Genomic DNA, 25948 nt, shown 5'->3' on the forward strand with positions numbered 1-25948 from the left:
CTCTTTGTGGGTCTCTAAGGACTTGCTTTATGAATCTGGGTGCTCCTGTATTGGGTGCATATATATTTAGGATAGTTAGCTCTTCTTGTTGAATTGATCCCTTTAGCATTGTCTTTTTCTATTGTTTTAATTTCAACTTGCCTATATTCTGTTTGAAGCGAGTTGTAGGCAGCATATAGTTGAGTCATGTTTTTAATCCACTTTGGCAGTCTTTGTCTTTTAATTGTATTTAGACCACTTACATTTAATTATTAATGTTAAACTTTTAGTCTATTTCATGTTTTCTGTTTGTTCTGCTTTTCATTTCGTGATTTGCTTTTTTTCTGCCAACTGTGGATACCCGAATATTTTTCAGAATTTCATTTGTTTTTGAGAATATCTCCTTGTATAGCTTTTTTAGTGGTTGCTCTAGGTTTTATATTATATGTACCAACAGTTTACTGGTGTCACCAGTTCAAGGAAAGTATAGAAACTTTGCCTTCTTTTATTATTCTTTACCATCTCCTTTTTATAACTGTCTTGAACATTTCCCTTATGTACATACATCTAGAACCATATTAGACAATTTTATGATTTTTGTTTCAAATGTCAAACATAATTTAGAACACTCAAGAGAAGGAAAGTTTACTGTATTTATTTACCTATATCTTTGCTTACTGTGTAGGTTTTTTTTTTCTTTTTGAGGTTCCAAGATCCACTCTTTTATCATTTTTGTTTAGATAACTTCCTTTAGTGATTCTATGAAGATAGGTCTGCTGGTGACAAATTTTCTTATTTTCCCTTCTTCTTAGAATATCTTGATTTCCTCTTCGTTCCTGAAGAATATTTTCACTGGTTATAAGATTCTGGGTTGACAATTTCTTTTCTTTTAGCCCTTGAACAATACTTTGTCTCTTTCATCTGGCATCCATGGTTTCTGATGCTGTCAATCACATTTGCTCTCCTATAGGTAAGGCATAAAATTTTCATTGATGCTTTCAAGATTTTTGTTTTTAGCTGACACTATTTTAATTATGATGTATTTTGGCATGGATTTCTTTGAGTTTATCCTGTTTGGTGTCTGCTCAGCTTCTTGAACCTGTAGGCTTATTATCCAAATCCTGCCAAATTTGGGAGCTTTTAGTCATTATTTCTTCAAGTATGTTTTTAGCTTCACCCTCTTTCTTTTCTCTTTCCAGGACTCTGATGACATTAATATTGGATCTTTTGTTATATTCCAGCAGACCCCTGGGGCTCTGTTTACTTTTCTTTTTCAGTATGTTTTCTTTGCTATTGGGTAAATTTTATTGTTCTGTCTTCTAGTTCACTGATTCTTTCCTCTGTTGTTTTCATTCTGCTGTTGAGCACATCCACTGAGCTTTCTATTTTAGTTATGGTATTTTTCAGTTCTAAAATTTCCATTTGGTTTTTTATATCATCTACTTCTTTGCTGAGACTTTCATTTTTCATTTTTTTTTATGTGTTCATAATTGCTTATTGAAGCATTTTTATCATGGCTGCTTTAAAATCACTGTCAGTTAATTCTATCATCTCTGACATCTTGGTTTTGGCATCTGTTGATTGTCTTATTCATTTTGACATTTTCCTGATTCTTGGTATGACACAAGATTTTCAAATATTTTTGTATTATGTTGTGAGAATCTGGATCTTCTGTTTTAACTTTGCTTCTCTGATATATTACAAGAAGGGACAGGGTTAGGGGTAGATGGGCATCGTCTTTTTACTGGTGGAGGTAGACGTCATGCTTCCCACTTGGCCTCCATTGATACCCAAGTTGGGTTGGGGAGCTCCTTGTTACTGCTATGTAGGGATAGGAGGTCTAGCTTCCTACATGGTCTCCACTGGCACTGTGATATATGGGAGTGGTCTTGTTACCACTGGGCAATGGTGAAAGTCTGGAATCTCCACGAGGCCTGCTCTGACACTGCCCCAATAGGGAGGGAGTGGTTGTCTTGGCCCTGCCAGGTAGGGAGGGATACAAGTCCAGGCTCCTCATACAGTTTTCACTGACACTGCTGCAGGGAGGGCCTTGCAACTGTGGTTGGTGGGAATGAAAGTCCTGGCTCCTTGCTTGATCTTCTCTGGTACTGCCCCAGTCAAGGTGTTGGGTACCTGGTTACATCCTTGAAGGGGCAAAAGTTTAGGTTGTTCTCTTGACCTTTGCTGGCATGGGTGAGATTGGGGCTGCTGTTTTATTCTGTGGTGTTTACCTGGAATAGAGCTATTATTATCTAAAAGTTTTCTGTCTTTCTAGGTTGCCTAGTCCTTTTGTTACAGCAGCTTTTTTTTAAGTGTATGTCTGTTGTTGTACTGGATTGCTGGCTTCTTCAACTCCAAGTCTAGGGATTATGAAGCAAAAAGAAAGGAACTTACCACTGTGTTGGTGTTGTTTCTTGGGTCCTGAGGTCCCTAGCTGGTCTGTCTTATTCTCTCCACTTTTCAGTCTTATGCTTGTTTTATATATAATGCCCACTGTTTTTGGTCGTACCTAGCAGGAGGAATAGGGACATCTACTCCATCATCCCAGAAGTGGCAGGCTTCTCAGTTACTTTTTAATTGCCAAATTATCTGTTCCTTTTCATAACATATTTTGAATATGACTTTCATTTGCTACATGACTACTGGTTTAAATTGTTCTCCTTTACAAATTTTATGTGATTCCTGATGGTTTGATATTTAATTTTAACTATCTTGCTGTAGATACTTTTTAACGTAATCACCCCTAATCTTTTTTTGCACATAACCCCAAACTGAAAATCTCCTGGAAGTAGGCCCAATTAGCACATTTTTAAAGTCCTCTCTACGGAAGAGTTAGATTGGTGTATACATATGATTCAGGCACATGTACAGGGTTAAGTAATAATAAATGTTTTCTCATGGAATACTACTGCTACTAGAAAATTAACTGAACATACATGCAGTAGATGTGTTATCAATGGTTGTAGCAACTCTTCTTCATCGATGCTGTTGTGTGTTAAATTATTCCCAAATGGTTGCTGAAATAACTATAGAGGTTTGAGTGAATCATTTTTGTTTCCAGAGTGCCTTGCATAGCATTGGGAAATAAATTCTTACTACTCTTATGTTTTTTGGTGCCATGAGGTGTGAGAGAATAGTGTCATGTTTGATCTTTCTGGTTACTCTGTTTGAATGACGCTTGAACTGGCTGCTAATGTTAACGTGTGTGGTAGGGAAAGCCATTGTTTAACTCATAGAAATGATTTTTAAGTTGGGTTGGGGTATTTTAAAACTGGCACGTTTTGGAAAATGTGGGATCTTGTTTCTATCCTCAAATTACAATATTTTACTAAATTCAAATACTTTTCTCCAACTAATTGAGTATCTGAGAGAATGGTCATTTTGAATAAGTACATCTTTCAACAAAATTGTTAATGACTTTTTTTCTTGGCAGAATCAGAAAACATTTATCTAGAATGAAAGAGAGTAGAGCAAGAATCAAGTATTGACACTTTTAGCCTGTGTGTGAGTGTGTGTGTGTGTGTGTGTGGTTTTGAAAGTGATAAATTGTCAACAACTTGCTAGAAATGGAACAAATGGAAGTGTTGATTAAAAATGGCTGATAACACTTACCTGTAAAATACTTTATCTTTGTGCTGTACATTTGTACTGTGTTAAAGGCTAAGAAGTAATTGTAGTAATCTCTTACAGTCTTGCCTTTTAAAAACTGATTGTCATTATCTCAAACTGTGACTCACAGGGTGCCGGTATAGAAATCTACCCTGGGAGTCAGTGCACCCTAAGTGACAATGGGATCCATCACTGCAAGGAAGGGATCCTCATTAAGGTGAGCATTGGCCAAAACACCCACTTTTCAACGGATAGAATGGCTTCACCTACAAATTATGCTTTATTAAATTGTTGGGTTCTGTTTTTCTGGTTTTGAAAAGCAAGCAATATACACATTTTGATAATATCAGTAGTCAGTGATTGGAATCTCTTGTGAGAATGCTTTGTTACCTATAGATCTGCAGAAATGACAGAGGAAAGCTGTGTCACTAAGGGTTCAGACTGTGCTACAACATGGGACGAAGCATAGCTTTTCTCCTTTATTTTTAGAATAGTGTGAATAAAGAAGATTTTTAAGGCAGGAAATGTTGAATATCACAGTTCCTAAAACATTTGTTTTCAATGTCACAGGACTTCTTAGATGAACATTATGACATTCCCAAGATATCCATGGTGAATAACATAATACATAATAATGAAGGTTATGGTGTTGTCTTGGTGAAACCTACAATCTTCTCTGACCTGCAAGAAAATGCTGAAGATGGAACTGAAGGTATGTTTAGTAATTTTTAATATAAAAACCAGACATAATTTATTTCAGCATTAAATGCTGATTAAGGATCTGAGTCTTCCTCTGTTCCTTAAAAAAGATTGTTGGGATATGCTTGGGCAGACAGAGAGAGAGAACCTTAATAAAGCCATGATATTATAGAACGTGAAAGAAACTCTCAAGGTCAACTAGTTCAACTGTCATTCAAAATCTTGATTTTGTGGTTTCTGTGCAGTTCCCTTATCATGCTTAGCTTTCAATGAGGGTGGACGTGTGATAGCAACGGTGGGTATGTGATGCTATGGTGGGTGTGTGATAGCAACAGTGGCTCCTACTGGCATTTGTTAAGGCTGGAGGCAGTGAAATGAATGTACCAGGTTGCAGGCTGCATTTCCTGGAGGGGATAGTGGAGTTTATCTCTGTTTTTATTGGTGGAAGTAAATGCCTTCCTGTCACCTGCCGTTCTTGGCAGCAAAGGGGAACTAACTCAGTGGAAATCTGTGAACTTCAAGCTATGAGGTAGATCACTATCAAGCTTTGATGTAGGTGAGGAAAGTTTAAAGCAGTTTATTTATTGAATCAGCTTTTTCAGGTTGAAAGAGTTTAAAGGGTAGTCCTTGTCATCCTTCAGGATCCGCTCCAGTTACATCTCTGCAAGTTCTTTATTTCTTCACAGGTCTCAAAAAAGTAAAATCAAGGTGTCAGCTGGGCAGGACTCATCTGAAAGCTCTGGGGGCAGACTCTGCCTCCAGATGCATTCATGTCGTTCATTGGCAGAATTCATTCCTTTAGCTCGTGGGTCTGAAGTCTCCATTTTCTTGCTGGCTGCTGGCTGTTTGCTGGGGCTGGCATTCAGCTCCTAGAGCCTGCTCTCAGGTTCTTGCCTTGTGGTCCCCCCACCTCAGCAACAGAGAACATCCCTCAAGGCAAATCTCATGCTCTGAATTTCTCTTGACTTCTTCTTTTGCAACCAGCTGGAGAAAACTAATTAGCAATCTTAATTACATTGTAAAATTACAATGCAAAATTCTTCTGCCATTTTATAGCCATGAAAGTAATCCCAGGGGTGGGGATCATGGGGCCTATCTAGAATTAGCTGCTAGATTGGGACTTCATTTAGAAAAGTGGCGCTATCTTATCAGTCTGCATCCTAGCTCCTGACACAGTGCTTAGCAGATAGTAACTATCCAGGAAATGTCTGTTGAGTAAAAGTGATTCTGGGATGAAAAGGGTGAAGGAAGAGTTCAAAATTGTTGATCCTGCCTGAGGTTAAGGGAACCTTGGCATAGAAAGCAAGGCAGCTGCTTGTTGAGAATCTTATGGCGAACAATTTGTAAAATCTAGTTAGAGGACAGCAGAAATCCTTTGCTGAAAAAAACCTGAAAGCTCTAACAGACTGTGTAGAAATACATGTTTTAGTTAGTTGGGTTAGCTTGTGTATTTAACTTTGTTATTATTTGTTTGTTTCTCCAGAAAATAAAGCACTTAAAATTCAGACAAGTGGAGAGCCAGATGTGACTGAAGGAGTGGATCTAGAAGAGCTGATGCAGTGTGCAACTGGTAAAATGGAGCTTTATGCAAGAACTGACCTTTCTGAGCAAGTCGAGGGAAATTGTGAAATTGTAAATGAACTAATTGCTGCCTCCACACAAAAAGGCCAGATGAAGAAGAAAAGGTTGAGTGAACTGGGGATCACTCAAGCTGATGACAACTTAATGTCACAGGAGATGTTTGTTGGGATTGTGGGGAACCAGTTCAAGTGGAATGGGAAAGGTAGTTTTGGTACATTTCTTTTCTGACCACAATGATGTAAGTAGGTAGCAAAAGACTGGATTTTGCACATGCTGCCCTAAGAATCACTGCTGCCATTGTAGTTTGCTTTAATGTCTGTGTTTTATATTTGATTATTTGGGCTTGAGTGAAAGGTAGATTTATTTCCATTTGCAGGTGTTGCACATAAAACACTCCCTCTTTATAAGAAAAATCATAAATGCATATAAAATAGAAAATATTTGGAGATTGCTTATCTGAAAGTCTTGCTTTCTTGTACACATGGCTCTCTCATATTAAGCCTGGTAGTAACTTTTTAGTGTAATTACCTTTAGCACTTCAAAGATGAGGAAGAAAGGAAGGGAATGTAAGACTAGTGCATAAAAATGCAATAGATGTCGTATGTACAGGGTTCTTCTTAGAGTTGCCTTTTCATCCCAATTACAGTGAGTCTGATTTCCATCTTGTATTTGCGTAATACTTGTCTTAAAAGCTTTTATGATTGGGAATTTATCTGCCTAATCAGACTTATTATTGAGACTGTCAATGGGATGCATTTTTCTGTTGAGCTATGCAGTCATCAAAACAGTGATAGACAGCATAGGAAGTTTGAAGCAGAAATGAAATGTGTTATTCAGAGCCAGTGTTGTACATAGAACATTTTTACTATTGCTGAATGGGAGTGATTAAAAACAACGTATTCTTCAGATCAGTTGTGGCTCACACTTGTAATCGCAGCACCTTGGGAGGCTGAGGCAGGAGGATCACTTGAGCCCAGGAGTTCGAGACTAGCCTGGGCAACATAGTGAGACCCTGTCTCTGCTAAAAGTAAATTAAAAAAAAAAAATTAGCTGGGTGTGGTGGTGCATGCATGTAGTTCCAGCCTCAGGAGACTGAGGCTGGAGGATCCTTGAGCCCAGGAGGTTGAGGCTGCAGTGAGGTGTGATTGTGCCACTGCATTCTAGCCTGAGTGACAGAGTGAGACCCTGTCTCAAGAAAAAAAAAAAAAAGCATTTTTCTCTTACCATTGCAGTATTCTGATTATATTACTGACCTAGTCAAAATGACTAACTGTACAAACTGTATTTGCTGTGTGTTCTTGGTATCATATTGTAAAACACAGCTTTTAAAAATATTTATATTTTAAAAACTGTATGTGACATTAATATGCCTAATGATTAAAATTATAGTGATGAAATAACAAAATTGAATCTTGTTATATCTTTTCAAACCCACTATGGGCCATAGTGTCAGTGTAGCGTTTGTGGTCCATTGAAGAACACATGGTATTTGGTATCTGTTTTCATGCTTTAGAAAGAGTATTACATTTTTTCCCATTAAGTGTGCTTATGTTTGTTTTTTAAATTTGAGTAAAAAAATAATTCTTATTTTTTGGATGCTACTAAATGTAGGATTTATGTTAGATTTATTATTTGATCATTGAAAGATATTTTTACTTTAAAAAAAATCTTGTTGCAAAGAGGTTCAAAAAGTAATGTTCATTTCTGCATCAGTTTCAGCCAGATGTTGATATTAAAACCTTTTACTCTTTTTTTAAATTTTTGCCTCCAGATGTGATGCCTTAAGATAAAAACCAATTATTCAACTTAAAAAAAAACAAAACACTTTTTTTTTTTTTTTTTTGGTGATGGAGTCTTGCTCTGTCACCCAGGCTAGAATGCAGTGGCGCTATCTCGGCTTACTACAATCTCTGCCTCCTGAATTCGAGCAATTCTTCTGTCTTAGCCTCCTGAGTAGCTGGGATTATAGGTGCTCGCCACCATGACCAGCTATTTTTTTTTTGTATTTATTTTATTTTGTTTTGTTTTTGAGATGGAGCTTCGCTTTGTCACCCAGGCTGGAGTGCAGTGGCATGATCTCAGCTCATTGCAACCTCAGTCTCCTGGGTTCAGGTGATTCTCATGTCTCAGCCTCCTGAGTAGCTCGTATTACAGGTGCCTGCTACCATGCCTGGCTAATTTTTGTATTTTTAGTGGAGACAGGGTTTCACCATTTTGGCCAGGCTGGTCTCAAACTCCTGACCTCAGGTGATCCACCCACCTCGGCCTCCCAAATCACATTGATTTTTCAATTTAATTTCTACTTTATCTTGGTTTAGATTTTGTAGATAAGTTAGTAACATTAATACGTTCCTTGTTCCTTTTTATAACATGGAGTTTTTCAGATTTCATTTCTATTTTAGCTTAAATCTAAGCTTATATTAATTTTTATTCACATGATTCATTATAATGAGTAGGCCTTCTTTGTTCTTATTTAAGTTATATGCAATACATTTTGCCTCAATCATGGAGCGTTAAACATCTCAAATGGTATTGCATAGGGAATTTAGGGAGTGCTCTAGAAGGGTATGGATTTGATATTTGAGATGAAAACACTGATGTGGAAAAAGGATAGCCTTCTGTGTTGACTAATCGTGTGTCCTATCCTTATGGTCCACCCTTTGTGTGACCTTGAATTTATGACAGGTAGCAAAATTCTATACCTTGATTTGAGTATTTTATTTCAGCTTCTTCAGATGTATTTCCATTCCTCAGTTTCTTGTATTATTGCACCATAGATAGTAACATGAATATATTTTTGTAAACTGTCCAGAAATCATTTGATTTCAAGTGTGTATACTTCACTTTTCTGGAGTTGTAGAAGGATGGTGAAATAACCATTTTCTGGATTTTGCTTTTCAGAGGGAGATTGAAGAGGGTTCTATAAAACACTAATGAGCTCATAAGAGCCATGTCATTCATGTTTCTTTGTAATTCAGTTTGCTATTTTTATTCTTTTATTCCTTCCTAGGAAGTACATTCCATAGGCTTTTATGGAAATTGAGCTGAAATAAATTTTGATAATTGGGCTTTGATGCAAAATTTATGCATAGCATTTAATTTTATAACATTTTGTTTTATTCTGTGATTAAATATATATGTATGTGTATATATGTTTTAAAGTCTTATATGTGTTGAAATGAACATTCTCCTCTTTTTCCAGTTCTCACTATTAATAGAAAAATATATATCTTTTTAAAACAACAAAACAGGCATAATATACCAATGCTCTGAAAATTGCTATTGCTATTTTCCCTTAATATATGGCAGAAAAATATGTCTGTACATACAAATCCACCTTATTCTTTTGATAGTTGTGTTATAGCCCATTGCCAGAATTCTTTCAGTTGTAAGTGATAGAAACTCAACTGAGAAAGGCTGTATGAGAGTTGGTTCCTGTAACTAAACATCTGAGGATGAGAGCTTGATGACATTTCTTACTTTTATAAGGTTTCTTTACAGTATGAGTTCTCTTCTCTTTCTTTTCTTTTCTTTTTCTCCCCTCCCCTCCCTTCCCCTCCCCTCTCCTCTGATGGAGTCTTGCTCTGTCACCTAGGCTGGAATGCAGTGGCATGATCTTGGCTCACTCCCAGTTTCAAGCGATTCTCCTGCCTCAGCCTCCTGAGTAGCTGGGACTACAGGTGCATGTCACCATGCCTAGCTAATTTTTGTATTTTTTAGTAGAGACAGTCTTTTGCCATGTTGGCCAGGCTGGTCTCAAACTCCTAACCTCAGGTGATCCACCTACCTTGGCCTTCCAAAGTGCTGGGATTACAGATGTAAGTCACCACACCGGGCCAGTGTGAGTTCTTCCATGTAGTTAAAGGGAACAAATAAGAGTGAATACTTTACCACATTTCTTACACACATAGGGTTTTTCTCCAGTGTGAATATTTTAATGTCTTATAAGAGAACATGGAAAAACAAATGCTTTCCTATGTTCCCTACATTCATAGAGTTTCCCCCCCAGTATGAGTTGTTTTATGGTTATGCAGGTGACTGGAATGAGTGAAGCCTTTACCACATTGCTTTCTTTTTTTTTTTTGAGATGGGGTCTCGCTCTATCACCCAGGCTGGAGTGCAGTGGTTGGATCTCAGCTCACTGCAAGCTCCGCCTCCCGAGTCTACACCATTCTCCTGCCTCAGCCTCCCGAGTAGCTGGGACTACAGGCGCCCGCCACCTCGCCCGGCTAGTTTTTTGTATTTTTAGTAGAGACAAGGTTTCACCATGTTAGCCAGGATGGTCTCGATCTCCTGACCTCATGATCCGCCCGTCTCGGCCTCCCAAAGTGCTGGGATTACAGGCTTGAGCCACCGTCCCCGGCCTCACATTTCTTATATTTGTATGGCTTCACACCAGTATGAGTTCTTTTACGGTTGTGGAGGGAACTGGAATATCTGAAGGTTTTACCTCATTAATTACATTCATAGAGTTTCTCCCTAGTATGAGTTTAATTATGATTATGAAGGGGGCTGGAATGAGCAAAGTCTTAACACATTCCTTATATTGATAGGGTTTTGCTGTAGTTCGTGGTTATCAAGGGAACTGAAATATCTGAAAGCTTTACCACATTTCTTACATATATAGAATTTTTATCCAGTGTGAATCCTTTCATGTATTTTAAGAGACAAAGGCAAAATGGATCTTTTCCTACATTCCCTATATTCATAGTCTTTTGCTAGTGTGAATTCTTTCATGTATTTGACAGGACCTGGAAAAACTGAAGGATTTCCACATTGATTTCATTTGTAGGGTTTCTCTTCAGTGTGAGTTCTCTGATGGATTTGCAATGAATAGGGAAAATCAAAGGCTTTCCCACATACTGTACATTCATAATATCAACTTCTAGTGTGTATTACCATGTGTCCTTGGACACTGGTGAGAAATGAAGACTTTTCCACATTGTTTACATGTGTATGTCTTCTCTCTGCATTCCTCACACTCATGATTTGTGTCCAGAATTAGGTATGATACGCCTCCAAAGGGAGGCATGGCAGGTGAAGATGTTTCTACACATGCTGCTTTTACATGGATTTGGGGCAGGAAAGTAAAAGAAAAATAAAAAGAGAAAAATAAAGTTTTTTTTTTTTTAGAAAAACAAGCTTTCTGTATTAGGTTGACTCATCCCAAAAGAAGTAACAGGCAAACTCCAGACCCAGGCAAAGTCTCGATAACATTATCTAAGAAGCCAGGGCTCCAAGGAATGTGCTCTGGAGAGTCTCCCAGCACTCCCTCAACATGAGGAGAAGAAAAACAAATTGTTCTTATTTTCCTTTCCCCTATAGTGTGAGAAAACTTATGAGTTTATAGGTTCCTGTTTTCTGTAACTACTAACTCAAAGTATTCTGTTTTTCATCTAAGTAGCACAGTGAAGGTCATAAGATATGCCTGAGCAGGCCTGGATTGCAGCCATCTAGGCACCATAGCGAAAGTTATAAGCTCCTGCAAGGGACTTGAGCAAACCTACATAACAGCCATCTTGGCCGCACAGCAAGAGTCACATGTAAGTCTGAGTTATGAACCTGTCACAGTTTGATTTACTGCCTTTGTTCTGCTTCTGTACACTCACTTTTGCTCTACTACGCTTCACGCCACTGTAAGCTTGTTTCAAACTAGCCAACCCCCTTTTAGAAGTGTGTATAAAAGTCAAGTCCTGTGAACCCAGAAGGCGGAGCTTGCAGTGAGCCCAGATCGCACCACTGCACTCCAGCCTGGGTGACAGAGGGAGACTCCGTGTCAAAAAAAAAAAAAAAAAAAAAAGTCAAGTCCTGTCTTTGTTCTAGGCCCAGTCCCTTGATATTAATCCACTAGTGCATTCAATAAAATCCTCCTGATCCACCTATTGGTCTCTCCAGTCTCCTGATTCCCACAACAGCTTTACTCCAGTAGGAATTTTCTTGTTCAGATTAAGATTTAGAATCTGGCTGAACATTTCTCCATGCTGACTACCTTCTTTACTTTCACACAGTCTTACTACCATATGACATCTTTGATTTCTCCAAGAATTTTTATACTGATCCTTAGTGGTCTGGTTTTCTCATTTGTTTCCTATAGAAGCTATGTTTCTAAAAGTTTCCCACGTTGCATTCCCTATAGAGATCCTTTTGGGAAGGATCCTGCCAAGCCCACCCCTGCAGGGTGAAGTTACAGCCCACAACCTCAAAGGCCATTAGTCCATTTCCCAGCTTCTGTAGTATCTGAATGGTCTCCCAACAGATCTGCTAGTACCTGCAGGTCACAGGACGATGGAAGCCCCAGAGGAGCCTGTGGGGGTCTTTTGGAACAGAGGAGACCAAGAAGTGAATAGGGACCTAATCTGCTTTCTGTCTCTGGATTTGCCTATTCTTGATATAGCAAATAAATGGAATCATGTAATATGTACCCCTTTGTGTCTGGCTTCTTTCAGTTAGCACAATATATTTGAGGTTCTTCCAAGTTGTAGCAACCTATGTTGATTCTATAGCTAGGCATGAGTACTTTCTTTTTATGGCCTAGTACTATTCCACTTACGTACATACAACAATTTATTTATTCCTCTATTTATCTATTGATAGATATTTGGGTTGTTTCCATCTTTTGGCTGTTAAGAAAAACGCTGCTTTAGGGAGTATAATCTTAAAGTTTTCTGCCTTTCCAACTGACAAAGATTAAAAACATTTATATTTTAAATTACTTTGATTGCTATAAGATTGATTATTTGTACCAGTCACCAGTAAATCTGTTCATGGATACTCAGATTCCTTGATGTGGACAAGAGCAGCCATTCTGATGATGGCCATCAACCAGTGAATCTAAATATGTGCTGGGAACTTTTTGTCTGATCCTGTGTTAAGCGCTATAGATGGTGGGACTTCTAAAAGAAACATAAAGAAGAGTTGTTTATTACTTTACCTCACCCATTGCCCCTGCCCCAGAACCATTTATTCTGCAGAATTGCATGGGATACAAGAAATATGAGTTTGTTTTTAAGCTATTGATTATGAACCTCTTGGTTTTTAAGCATCTCTTACGAGGCACATGATCCTCTTATGCATTATCACAGTAGTTGCAATCCCACAAAATTTCTTAGCCTAAAATTTGCTAGACAGAATAGCCTTTAGCCATTATCAACATTTGCAGAATTTTGGGCAGTCATATTTCTAATGTTGACTTTCCATGCATTAATGGAAGTTGTCAGCTGCTTCTTAAAAATTTATTTTAGGCTGGGTGCCTGTAATCCCAGCACTTTGGGAGGCTGATGTGGGAAGATCGCTTGGGGCTAAAAGTTTGAGACCAGCCAGGGCAACACAGCAAGACCTCACCTCTAAAAAGTTTTAAAAATTTGGAAGGCATGGTAGCATGTATCTGTGGTTCTAGCTACTCTAGATTCTAACTACATCTGTGGTTCTAGGAGGTAGAAGTAGGAGGATTGCTTGAACCCAGGAGTTAGAGGCTACAGTGAGCTATGATTGCACCACTGCACTCCAGCCTGGGTGACAGAGTGAGGCCCCATCTCTTAAAAAAAAATCACAGGCTGGGCACAGTGGCTCACGCCTGTAATCCCAGCACTTTGGGAGGCCGAGGTGGGTGGATCACCTAAGGTCAGGAGTTCGAGACCAGCCTGGCCAACATGGTGAAACCCTGTCTCTACTAAAAATACAAAAATAAGCCAGGTGTGGTGGCAGGCACCTATAATCCCAGCTACTAGGGAGACTGTGGCAGGAGAATCACTTGAACCCAGGAGGTAGAGGTTGCAGTGAGCCGAGATCATGCCATTGAACTCCAGCCTGGGTGACAAGAACAAATCTCCATCTCAAAAAAAAAAAAAAAATCACAAATAACTATAATGTATTATGCTTCCCATGAGAACAATGCAAAGATTATTTCCACCCACCTTTGACATCATCCAAACAAATAGGCCTGAATGCAGAAAAGTCTTAATTTTGGATGTAAGCAAATAGAACCAGGAATATCTGAGATTCTGGGATGTGAATGTGTTCATCTGAAAGGGTTAATGTCATGGATCCATTCCACCCAGACTCCCCTTTATCTAAGTTTTCTCAAATGTGTCCACAGTCAAACATCAACCATTTTAGTCAAATTTCAACAAAAATGAGCTAGAGAAATCTTAGAAATTTGACCTGCTTACCAATTGGCTACTAATATAGAGTCTCCCACTTCCTTTGGAAATTGTTCCAATCTGGACGATTCAAGACCAGTTTTTAGCCAAGATCGAGTAATAGGTCTCAGGTTTCCCCCCATACCTTACCTAGAAGACTGGACAAGATACCTGAGACAATGGTTTTCCAGATGTTACATAACAGACAACACAGGGCGATAATACCTAAGAAGAAAACTGAAAAAGTAAGTTCTAAAATTACACCAGCTTAGTGCCTAAAGGCAGATTCCAGGCCTCAGTACAGGGAGTGGAAATGAAGCCCGGTTAATTCACTAAGTCAGGGAGACAGACTCAGAGTTTAGAGGCCAAGGCAGCCAGAATTTGCAAGACAGAGCACTGGAAGGGAAGGAGATGCACAGACAGCACCAGAAACCTGCAGAGGGTCCCCTGTGGTATCACTGAGTACCAATCTGCAGGTGTCTAGCTTGTAGATGGCTGACTTCTCCCTCTGCCTTCACATGGTCTCTACTCTGTGCCTGTTTGTATCCTAATCTCTTATAAGGATGCCAGTCACATTGGATTAGGGCCCACCCATAAGGACTCATTTTACTTTTAATATACAGGACGTGTCTCAAAATACAGTCAGATTTTAAGGCACATAGGTTAAGACTTCAACATAATTTCAATTTACGAATTTTGTGAGAGACAGTTAGCCCGTGACACCTTCCTAAGGTGGACAGTTATTGGAAGCCAGATGAAATTTATGAAAAATTGGTACTGAAAATATTTCAAAAGTAACATTTTAATAATTTTCAGGTCTATAGAGTTAACCTTGAGCTACCTACTTTAAGATGTTGCTAAATAGGGCATGCTTTATTAAATAGGTATTTTATTTGTGATTACTGCATTGTTTATTTTTTTACACACTTAACAGATTTTAAATCAATTAAATAAATATACTGCATCTCCTTTATGGATAACTCATGTGCCCCGGAGACCCCAAAATCTTGATGACATTCTGTGAAGTTACACAAATGTATCTAAAGAAACATATCTGTTCTTGTTCTGATTTCATTTCTAAATAAAAATCCAATTTCAAAATCAATGAAGAATTATTTTAATCTAGGAAACCTTGGAATTGTTACACATGTAAAGCCTTGTCTCTGACAGCCTTTTCTCCTCACACTGCACCACTCCACAAATCTTAGCTGGTGTGGCATGGCATTGCCCCCAATCACAAGAACCTAAGAGCTCAGCCCCAAGATCACCACCGTCATGGGTTTGCTCAGCCTTCGGTCTGTGTGACTTCAGCTTCTGGGGTAGGTACAGGGCAATCAAAATGAATGAAGAAACACTTCAGCAAAGCAATCATGATTTGTCCACAAAACAGTGAAAAACTGTAATGCAAAATTAATCCAAACATAAATCTAACACCGTTCTGCATTTCTTGAACTTGGTTTTATATTTGCACATTGTTCTTGGTCACCCACCAATATTTTCTGCGTCTTTCTGAAGAACTTAATTATTAAGTTGCTAAACCTGCTCTTTTGACCATAAGTCAACAGGATTGTGAATAGAAAATTCACTTAGTACTCTGTGCAGGGCACGTGACAGTGTGGCGAGTGTAGTGCAATTAAAGATGGAATAGAAGTCTCTGACTTCTGAACTGGACACAGGAGTTGTCAAAATCACCAGACAAGGCAGTGAAATGGTGTGGTCAGAACTGAGGAACGTCATTTCTTTGGAAAGTCTTACAAATATCTAAGCACTGCCTGAAGTCAACTGAGTTCATTGCTCCATACACTTCCACAGAAATGGGTAACTGGCCCTCATTCATTATGATCCGTGTCATCTCTGTCTCTATTTCCCAGGCAGTGTCTCTGTCCCCTACCCCGAGCTCCAGGCTGTGTTTCCAGCTGCTGCTCTGCTTCAGCCATCGATGCTGCCTGCAGCAGCTGGGTCCCCTGCTGGATGGCACTGTGGGCAACCTGCATCCTTTCACAGGGCACATAGTTCTCATGCCTTTACAGAGCAGACATCTTGGCAAATAAATGCCTCAGTGCAGGAGCCACATGCAAGGCGTTTCCCTTCTGTGTCTTCTTTTGTGATCTTGAGGTGGGACTTGGGTTTGAAGGCTTTGTCACTCATGTGGCATGCAAACTCTTTTGTTACTGTGAACTCTCGGACAGTGCTTTAAGTAAATAATTTTCCACACAGCTCACAACTGTAGAGATTACATCCAGTGTGTGTGCATCGTATGTGTGTGTGTATCTTTTTTTGTTTTGAGATGGAGTCTCCCACTGTCACCCAGGCTGGAGTGCAATGGCGTGATCTTGGCTTAATGCAAACTCCGCCTCCTGGGTTCAAACGATTCTCCTGCCTCAGCCTCCCAAATAGCTGGGATTACAGACACCCACCACCATGCCTGGCTAAGTTTTGTATTTTTAGTAGACATGGGGTTTCACCATGTTGGTCAGGCTGGTCTCAATTTCCTGATCTCGTGATCCGCCTGCCCTGGCCTCCCAAAGTGCTGTGATTATAGGTGTGACACACTGCACCCGGCCCTGTGTATGTTTTGAGACGGAGTCTGACTCTGTCACCCAGGCTGGAGTGCAGTGGCAGGATCTGTGCTCACTGCAACCTTCACCTCCTGGGCTCAAGTGATTCTCCTGCCTCAGCCTCCCAAGTAGCTGGTATTTTAGACGTGTACCACTATGCCTGGCTAATTTTTATATTTTTGGTAGAGACGGGGTTTCATCATGTTGGCCAGGCTGGTCTCGAACTCCTGACCTCAAGTGATCCACCCACCTTGGCCTCCCAAAGTGCTGGTATTACAGACATAAGCCATCACGCCTGGCCCCTAAGTGGATTTTTAGGCGTTCTTTCAGGTGGGCCTCTGTGGTGAAACCTTTAGTGCGCACTTCACAAACGGCTTGTCCGCTGTGTGGCATTTCTCAGCTTTATCCACTGCCTTCACAGGAAACATTTTCCCGCACTCCTGGCCGACGTCGCTCCCTGGGTGACCATGCAGCAAATGCTCAGACCTCAGGACACTGGCAGCTGTTGTCCGGCCTGGTGTCAGCTCAGCCCGCACTCGTCGCGTAGTTACACGTGAAGGCTTGAGGGGACTGGAACCACTAATCTTTGAGCCTGGGGTCTCCGTGGTTTCTACTTCCTGGCCCTAGCAATGGACTTTCTGAACTTTCTTGCCCTTTCAGAATTGCGTTTTGAACTTGAGTGTGGTCGTGGGTGACTCCCCGGCCTCCTGCCCTGGGGCGTGGTGCCTTTGCTCTGCGTCACCAAAAGTTTCGTCATCCTGATCCCAGCTTCTTCCAGATCATCCTCCCGAGGCTCAGCAGCGTCTCCGCCAGTGCCTGTGGGGTTCTTGCCCTCATTTCCCTTGTCCCTGGAGGTGGGGGCGTGCCCGAGGCCGTTTGCCTCCCTCCCTAGACAGAAGCTCCCCGCCACAACACCGGCAGGAAAGGGCCAAGTTTCCTTCTGTAATCAGGCCTCCGGCACAGCTGGGGCCGCTCTGAGCGCAGAGGGGACCCAGCCCTGCCGATTCCCCCTGGCCCGCTAGGGCTCGGCCCTCCCCACTGTTTATATTTAAGATGATGAGAAAATAAATCCGTCAAGTAGATTAACCACCTCCTACCACATGGATTCTGCCTTTATTTTCTTTGTATTGCAATATAATTTATACATCTTAAAATTCAATCTTTAAAGTGTACAGTTCAGTGGTTTTTAATATATTCTCAAAGTCGTACCACTATCAGCATGATCTAACCCGAGAACATGTCCCTCACTCCCAAAAGAAATCTGTATCCCTTGCAGTTACTCTCTCTCCATCCCTTCTTCTTCCAGCTCTGGCAATGACTAATCTACTTTCTGTGTCTATGGAGTTGCCTCTTCTGGACATGTCATAGAAATGGAATCATACAATACATGGTCTTTAACTTCTTGTTTGATCTCTTAGCATAATATTTTCAAGGCTCATTCATGTTGCAGCATGCAGCAGTGCTTCATAGCTTTTTATATTTGAATATTGCGTTGTATGCACGGACCACTTTGTTTATCCGTTCATCTGTTGATGGACATTTGGATTATTTTCCCTTTTTGGCTATTGTGAATACAGCTGTTATGGTAATCATCATATGGTAATTCCATTTAGCTTTTTGAGGAACTAGGCCTCCCAATCCCCAAATTACATGCAATGATTTAGTCTGATTTGGTTTTTTTGTTTATGTATGACCACAACTTAGAAAAATGTTCACCAATTAAAAGAGGTGTAGACAACAGTTTTCTAATACATATTTCCCAGGTTCTATAATAGCTCAAGTCTCAGTCTGAGTGATGGTCCATTGACACTTCTCTGATTTCCTTCAGGAAAGCGATAAAGGCTTACTTCTAAAGCTAGCTAAAAACTAACCTCCCGAATTAAATCTGCCTTTCCGTGAAGGTTGGTTAGGTAACAAAGGCAACGGCACTGCAGAAGTTACTGAAGTTTGGATAGATAGCACAGGAAATCTGAGTGGAACACCACTGTAGAATCCCATACACATAATAAGTCAGTAGGCCTTTATAGAAATCCAAGAATTTTTAAAGGTTTTTAGCAAAAATGTAACTACACTTATTACCTATTAACTATCATCCCTCCCATGTGCATTTCACATACTGACTGCCATTTTGTGGTGGTGTGGTGGGTTTTTCCAGAGTTTTCTAAAATCTGTTTTAGGGACATTTCCTGCCCCACTCTGCAGGTCTTCCAGGATGTAAAGCCAGCTCACTTACTCTTCTGAAAGTGAGGTGCCAGGCCACCAAGCATGGGGTCTTTCAGCAGCACTCAGGGCATGGGGTCTGGCTTCTTCAAGTGTCAGGGACAGCTGGCCTTGGGCCAACAGTATCTGTGGCTGGTTTACATGATTTTCTTCCTGAGTTTGATCGCTTTATTGTTTCCATTTTCATCCTCTCCAAGGATGAGATCTGGTGGCTGATACCTTGATATTAATAGTATTTTTTGCCCTTGTCTCAACCATGATGGCACCCATGGATTCAGCATATTCCTCAGCATCCTTCAGGGGAAACTCCTTAATATCTGAGAGATGGCACTTGTTTCAGTAATAGCCATTACAATTTTTTCCGGCCCATGTTCTTTCAGCTCTTTGTCCCACTTCTTCAAGATATGAAATGAATCCTGTTTGGGTAACATCATGCACTGTATCAGCTGCAGCCGATCCTCCATAGCATATGAGCCAACGAATGAAACCGTTCCTGGCCAGCAGTGTCCCAGAGGAGGAACTTGTGAAGGTCATTTCCACAAGGCGCAGTTTTGGTCACAAAAGATACCTCAAGGGTAGGGCTGATGTTGTGGTCAAAGTGATCCTGGGCAAATCAACACACAATGCTTGATTTCCCAACACCAGTGTCCCCGAGAAGGCACACTTTGAACTTCTCTATTGCCATCATATGTTGGCTGTCAGGCCAGCAGGGGCTCAGCAGCGTCCTCCCGGCTCCATCAGCATCCCCCACCTGGGCACCTCGCTGGTGCCGCCCAACTTTTCATCTTCAAAGCCCTTTTTCTACTGCAGTTGCTTTTCCCAGAAGCCGCATATTTATCCCAGGGAAGGACGCTGATTGGTCATGGCTGAAGCATATGTCCACTCCTGGGCCAATCCCTCTGCCTCGGGTAATGAGATGCTATGATTGGTTATGTCTGCATCAGGTGCACCAAAAGGAGAGGTGCTGGGCAGTCCCAAACAACAGCTGTTATAATCCACTACAGCCCGGATTGCAAGATCACGGGAACTTTCCTCTTTCATAGTTCCATAGGGTTGGACTCAGGAGACTTGGTTGGTCTCAGGAGACTAAAAGGGGAGTAGGGTTTTCTGTGTTTCTTCTTGTTAGCTTAGGACTGGGATTTCTTTGGGGGTTGAGGGTCAGCTTCAGTTCTAGGTAGAGATGGCTGATTCAATGTATGTATCACCTGGCATGTTAGTGAAGCTTTGAGAGTAAACCAAAAGTAAGAAGATTAAAAGAATATGTAAACTCAAAACAAAAAAAAAAAAAAAAAAAAGAGAAAGGAAATAAAATATGTAAAACTTGGAAGTTGAAAAGCACACGGACAAGTGGAAACTGACTTGGTTCTCCCTACCGCTGGCTTAGGAGTCAGTTTTTTCTGTCTGCTGGGAAGGGCCAGGCGCAGGAATTGGCACTTTCAGGTACCTCTGGAAGTAGATGTAAAGGTGAGATTTGAAAAAGCAGAAAATCGGATGGGCACGGTGGCTCAGGCCTGTAATCCCAACACTTTGGGAGGCCGAGGGGGTGGATCACCTGAGGTCAGGAGTTTGAGACCAGCCTGGCCAACATGATGAAACCCTGTCTCTACTAAAAATACAAAAAATTAGCCAGGCGTGGTGGGAGACGCCTGTGATCCCAGCTAATCAGGAGGCTGAGGCAGGAGAATCGCTTGAACCTGGGTGGCAGAGGTTGCAGTGAGCTGAGATCGAGCCACTGCACTCTAGCCTGGGCAACAAGAGTGCAACTCTGTCTCAAAAAAAAAAAAAAAAGAAAAAAAAAGAGAAAGTCTCTGGCCTGGCAAACACTAGGTATAGTAGGCCACAGGAGTGCTGTACTGAAAACAGGGTTATGTGAATGGCTCCTAGTTTTCTTCTCTCATTTTTCTTTCTTTTTTTTTTCTCTTTTTTGTTAGACAGGGTCTCATCCTGTCACCCAGGCTAGAGTGCAGTGGTGCCATCTTCGCTTACTGCAACCTCCGCCTTCCGGGTTCAAACGATTCTCCTGTCTCAGCCTCCTGAGAAGCTGGGACTACAGGTGCCTGCCACCACACCCGGCTAATTTTTGTAGAGACTGGGTTCCTCCATGTTGCCCAGTCTGGTCTCGAACTCCTGAGCTCAAGTGATCCGCCTGTCTTGGCCTCCCACAGTGCAGGGATTACAGGTGTGAGCCATCGCGCCTGATCCCTAGTTTTCTTCTCACGCTCAGCTTCCAGGATGCCAACCGCCAGGTCTGTATTCTATGGGCAGAGGTTTGTAGAAATGTGTTTTAGGTCTCCCTTCGTGGTCGTTTCCCCAGAGATACTGTACAAATACTGGATGTTTCTAAAGTGAATGCCCAATGATTGACTTCTGGTAAAGCTCACAGTTGCTAAGCATCAGGGGATTGAGCCTCCAATCAGTTAGTGTCCTGACCTTTTAAATAGAGCAGACCGCTCAGGATCCCCAGACAGCTGAGGAATGCCTCTAATATGACAGAGATGAGTGCAACCCAGCATCTCCTCTGTCTGTCTTTCCTTCAGCAGTGCGGACCCCGGGGTTAGTCTCAACCGAGGCGGCCAGGCCAGACTGCCACGACAGTGGCTGCCTAGGGGCGGAACCAGCTGCTGGGCCCCATCCTGGTGGCTCTGGGCACAAGCCAGGGGAGCGGGCACAGGCGAGCGCCAGAAGCTGCGCCGGGAGGGTCCGCTGGCTGGACAGGGAGTGGTGCTCTGCCAACTCTGAGGTCCCCAGGTCTGAGCTCAGCAGCCTTCGCTGGCGCCCAAGCTGCAGCCGTGATTTGCATGGAGCTCTGCCCGCCAGAGAGTGTCCTCATGGGGGTTTCCCCAGGCGAGGCCTTCAGCATCTCAAGGTTCTCTAACTGCTGTAGCCTCAGTCATGTGTTCCCATGTGGGAACGCTGTCTTCACACGTGACTAGGGCTAGAGTAGCTGGAACTTCAGGATGCCTTCCCCTCCCAGGGAATGTCCTGAAAACTCTGCCAACTCCCACTGACGTGGGGCGGGAACGCAGGGCTGGTAACAAGCTGTCATCAACACGTGAGCCATGCACATGCGCGCTGAGAACGGTTGGCCAGCCGTAGGTTGTGCGCACGCGCAGTGACGAGCTGTCAGAGGTGCGCATGCGCAGTCGGGCTTACTGGCTTACGCTTCGCGCGGCCTGGCTGCTTGGCTTCGCTTGTTATTGGCTCTGACTTTGGAAGCCGCGGAGTTTCCTGGTTGGAGGTGGTGGCTAACCAGAGTGGCTTGGTCTTATTGGGCCCCTGAGGCTGTGATAGGCGGACTGGTGCTGAGGTGTCTCTGATAGCCTCCGCCATGAAGGGGTCCTGCGGCTCCTTCACCTGCTGGGGGAGGTGCAGGGGGGACGATGTCGAGGACGATGACAGCCCCTTCACCCAGCGCGGGTACAACATCCGAGAGAAACACCTGGGTAAGCTCCACAGAGCTGCCAGCCGGGGTGAAGTCTCCAAGGTGGAGCGCATCCTTTCGCGCGGGAACGCTGACTTGGATGAGAGAGACAAGAAAAAGAGGTGACAGGAGCTGGGGCTGGGGGCGGGGGCTGGGAGGAGGCGGGGGTGCGGGAGAAGCGCCCCCTTTTTGACGGGGGGATGCGGGGTAGGGGGTGAGCCCTCCTGACCCCGGGGTCCTGGCTTTCCTGCCCCCGCAGGCTCCACAGCACCTGGCATGGGGAAACCTTGGAGGGATTAATTAAGTCTATACAACACTTTATCTTTAATGGACACATTTCAAAACATTTTTTTTTGTTTTTATGAGACGGAGTTTCGCTCTTTTTGCCCAGGCTGGAGTGCAGTGGCGCGATCTTGGCTCACTGCCACCTCTGCCTCCCGGGTTCAAGCAATTCTCCTGTCTGAACATCCTGAGCAGCTGGGATTGTAGGTGCACGCTACCACGACCGGCTAATTTTTGTATTTTTAGTAGAGACGGGGTTTCACCATGTTGGCCAGGCTGGTCTCCAACTCCTGACCTCAGATGATCCGCTCGCATCGGCCTCCCAGAGTGCTGAGATTACAGGCGTGAGCCACTGCTCCCGGCCAACATGATGTTATATACTCTATAGACAGGTGCATAAGGAGAGCAATAATTCCCATGACATTTCAATTTCTGGACTAAAAATTCTTCAGATTATATCTAATATTATATATATGTATATAAATTTATATATCTATTTATATAAATGTACACCTATGTAAATACGTTCTTTACTGAAGAACCGTAGAAGGAAACTTTGAAGTGGGAAGTCGTTCCTGTTCTTGAGTAGGAAGATTCATTTTTCTCAAGATGTGAGCTCTTTGTGTATCAACTTCACATAAACCAAATAAAAATATCAAAGTTTTAATATTTTAAAGTTAAACTTGTCTGTGTTTTACTGTTGTGATGACATGAAAATGTTTTTTGTAATGAGGTGAGAAAGACTGGCCTTTCTATATATCAAAATGTGCTATTAATTTCCACAAATTGTTTATTAACAGCTGAAAAGACAGGTAAATGAATGCAACAGAATAGAAGATCTAGAATTGCCCAAATATATGTAAGAATTTAGAGCTTGATAATGTTGACATTTTGGATTAGTAGGAAGGGTGAATTATTCATAAATGAAATGCCTGCTGTTTGGAGAAAACTAACTAGATTTTTATGTCGCAAAAATAAGTTCCCGATGAAATATAGATCAAACATTTTAAGTATACAAAATAAGGAAAGTACCAGAAGAAGACACACATGCCTATTTATACAGATACATTTTTATGTTGATAAAGACCTTAAGAACTTCACAAGCAAGCATTCTGAAGGTTAATTTAGCAAAATAAAACTTAAAACACTTTGTAAATAAGAAAAAAAGACAACCTACTTGCAAAATATTTACAACACATACATATAATACACACACATGTAATACATACACATCAGGTGAACAATGTATCTTCATATCTTCAACAATAAAATAATTCTAAATTTGGGCAAAATACTTTTTTTGTACATCCATAAGTGACATAGGAAAAAACATTTAGTGTTCCTTGCAAGAGAAGTAATTCATGTTAAAAAAGAAATAAAATACTGTTTCCTATCCACAAAGTTTGTGAAGATGAAGACAGTGGTACTTACACGGCTGCTTAAAGTTTAAGTTGCTGATGACTTTTCAGATAGAGAATTTGGTGATAAGCACCACATTTAAAAAACATATATGCCCTTCACTCATCAATTCCATTATACTGAAATATTTGTAAAAAATAGAGATACATCCAATTTGTTTTTCTCAGTACTGCTTAAAACCTCAATGTATTAAGAAGAACCCATATGGTGGATTTTAGAACTAAATTTCAGTGCGTCCATAGGATGGAATAGTAGCTGTTGAAGGTGTGACTAGATGCAGACTTATTTTGACATGTGAAGATGTACTTTGCTATAGCAATTGAGAAAAAATTATTTTGAATGTACATACACATAGACTATGCTCTTGTTTTAGCTGAAAATGTGTACCAAATATGAATACATTTATTTCTGGGCATTTGTACTATAAGAAACTTTTTTTTCTTGTCTGTGATTTCTGCAATAAGCATGTATAAAGGTTACAGTAAAGGCTTATTATTAATGAAATAATCCTTGGGAAAAGAAGAATACACAAAACTTGCCCAGATAAAAATAATTTCTCACTTTCTATTATTTTATTTTTGTGGTTTGGTCTCTTCCAACCACAAAAACCATTTTTGTGGTTTTAGCCTCTTAAAAGAGGCAACTTTTAGCCTCTTTTGGAGAAGGGGGAATCCTTTTATCTGTGCTTAAAGGTTTTATTATGAATACATTTTTATTACATACATATATTTTTATTACATATAGATTTACTACATATATGCAAAAAATAGATTAAAAATTTTAGTTTAGTTGTGTCCTTATGAAAATAAAAAATAGCAAACATAAGTGAGTATTACTATTACAAAAGTATTGCTTTATTTTATGGGAGTTTTCTGTAAACACGTTGAACTCCCCAACTGTAATTTTCCATTGCTTTTTTAAATAAAAATAATTTTTTTTGAGACAGGCTCTCACCCAGGCTGGAGTGCAGTGGCACGATTATGGTTCACTGCAGCCTTGACCTCCTGTGCTCAGGTGATCCTCTCCTCAGCCTCTGAGTAGCTGGGACTGCTGGTGTGTGCAACATGCCTGGCTAATTTTTGTACTTTTTGTAGAGACAGGGTGTCGCCATGTTGTCCAGGCTGGTCGTAAACTCCTGGGCCCAAATAATCCTCCCACCTTGGCCTCCCAAAGAGCTGCAATTACAGACATGAGGCACCATGCACAGCCTTCATTTTTTCAATCAATTTATCCATCAAACAGAAGCTGGACACCTGTTATGTAGTACACATATTCTACTATCTTTCAGGACCCTTTCATCCTTAAAAACTTCATATTTACCTGCCTAGCTTGAACAAGCTGAGAGATTTAAAATTGGAGTATTAGAACTTATTCTCAATTGAAGCTTTTCCTTCCTCCTTTAAGCATTTCTGAAGGTGGAAAATAGCAAAATAGAATTTTGTTGTTGTTGCTGTTGTTGTTGTTTTTGTTTTTCTTTTTTTTTTAGACCGAGTCTCCGTTGCCCAGGCTGGAGTGCAGTGGCACAATCTTGGCTGATCTTGGCTCACTGCAACCTCCGCCATCTGGGTTCAAGTGATTCTCTTGCCTCAGCCTCCTGAGTAGCTGGGATTACAGGCATACGCCACCATACCTGGCTAATTTTTGTATTTTTAGAAAAGACAGGACTTCACCATGTTGTCCAGGTTGGTTTTGAACTGCTGACCTCAGGTGATCTGCCTGCCTCGGCTTCCCAAAGTGCTGGGATTACAGGTGTGAGCCATTGTGTCCGGCCGCAAAATATAACTTTTAACTACTCTTTTGAAAGTTTATAACAGTCTTAAACGTGAATATTAATCATTGAAAGTGCCTGATTTACATCCATTCTATAAATCTAAATAGAAAATAAAGTAAGTCATATGCTTTCATTTGAATTCTGAATTTCTTTTGGCTTAAAGTGTTTTTTTTTTTTTTGAAAATCAAAGTAAGAATGAGTTTGTTTTAAACATTTGTTGTCATCTTTATTTTCAGTCCTCTTGTTCCATGGTACTTTTAAGAACTAAAAT

General features: G+C 41.1%; 2 protein-coding genes and 1 pseudogene across 2 annotated transcripts in view; 2 read left to right on the plus strand and 1 right to left on the minus strand.

Annotated features, from left to right (window-relative positions):
• The window catches only part of SHCBP1 (SHC SH2-domain binding protein 1), a 41721-nt gene extending 34448 nt beyond the window's left edge, over nucleotides 1-7273 (plus strand). Inside the window, exons 11-13 of the mRNA XM_012002465.1 lie at nucleotides 3719-3805; nucleotides 4159-4300; nucleotides 5771-7273. Coding sequence (XP_011857855.1) covers nucleotides 3719-3805; nucleotides 4159-4300; nucleotides 5771-6096 — 555 coding nt within the window. The 3' untranslated portion in view covers nucleotides 6097-7273. The remainder of the gene's footprint in view (nucleotides 1-3718; nucleotides 3806-4158; nucleotides 4301-5770) is intronic.
• Nucleotides 7274-16890: 9617 nt separating this feature from the next.
• On the minus strand, nucleotides 16891-19472 carry LOC105555500 (annotated as a pseudogene).
• A 2640-nt stretch (nucleotides 19473-22112) lies between these two features.
• LOC105555501 (putative ankyrin repeat domain-containing protein 26-like protein) overlaps nucleotides 22113-25948 on the plus strand; it is a 55015-nt gene continuing 51179 nt past the window's right edge. The window contains exon 1 of the mRNA XM_012002469.1: nucleotides 22113-22327. Within this exon, the coding sequence (XP_011857859.1) occupies nucleotides 22113-22327 (215 nt within the window). The remainder of the gene's footprint in view (nucleotides 22328-25948) is intronic.

The sequence above is a fragment of the Mandrillus leucophaeus genome, unplaced genomic scaffold (assembly GCF_000951045.1).
Source record: "Mandrillus leucophaeus isolate KB7577 unplaced genomic scaffold, Mleu.le_1.0 Scaffold689, whole genome shotgun sequence".
NCBI lineage: Eukaryota > Metazoa > Chordata > Mammalia > Primates > Cercopithecidae > Mandrillus > Mandrillus leucophaeus.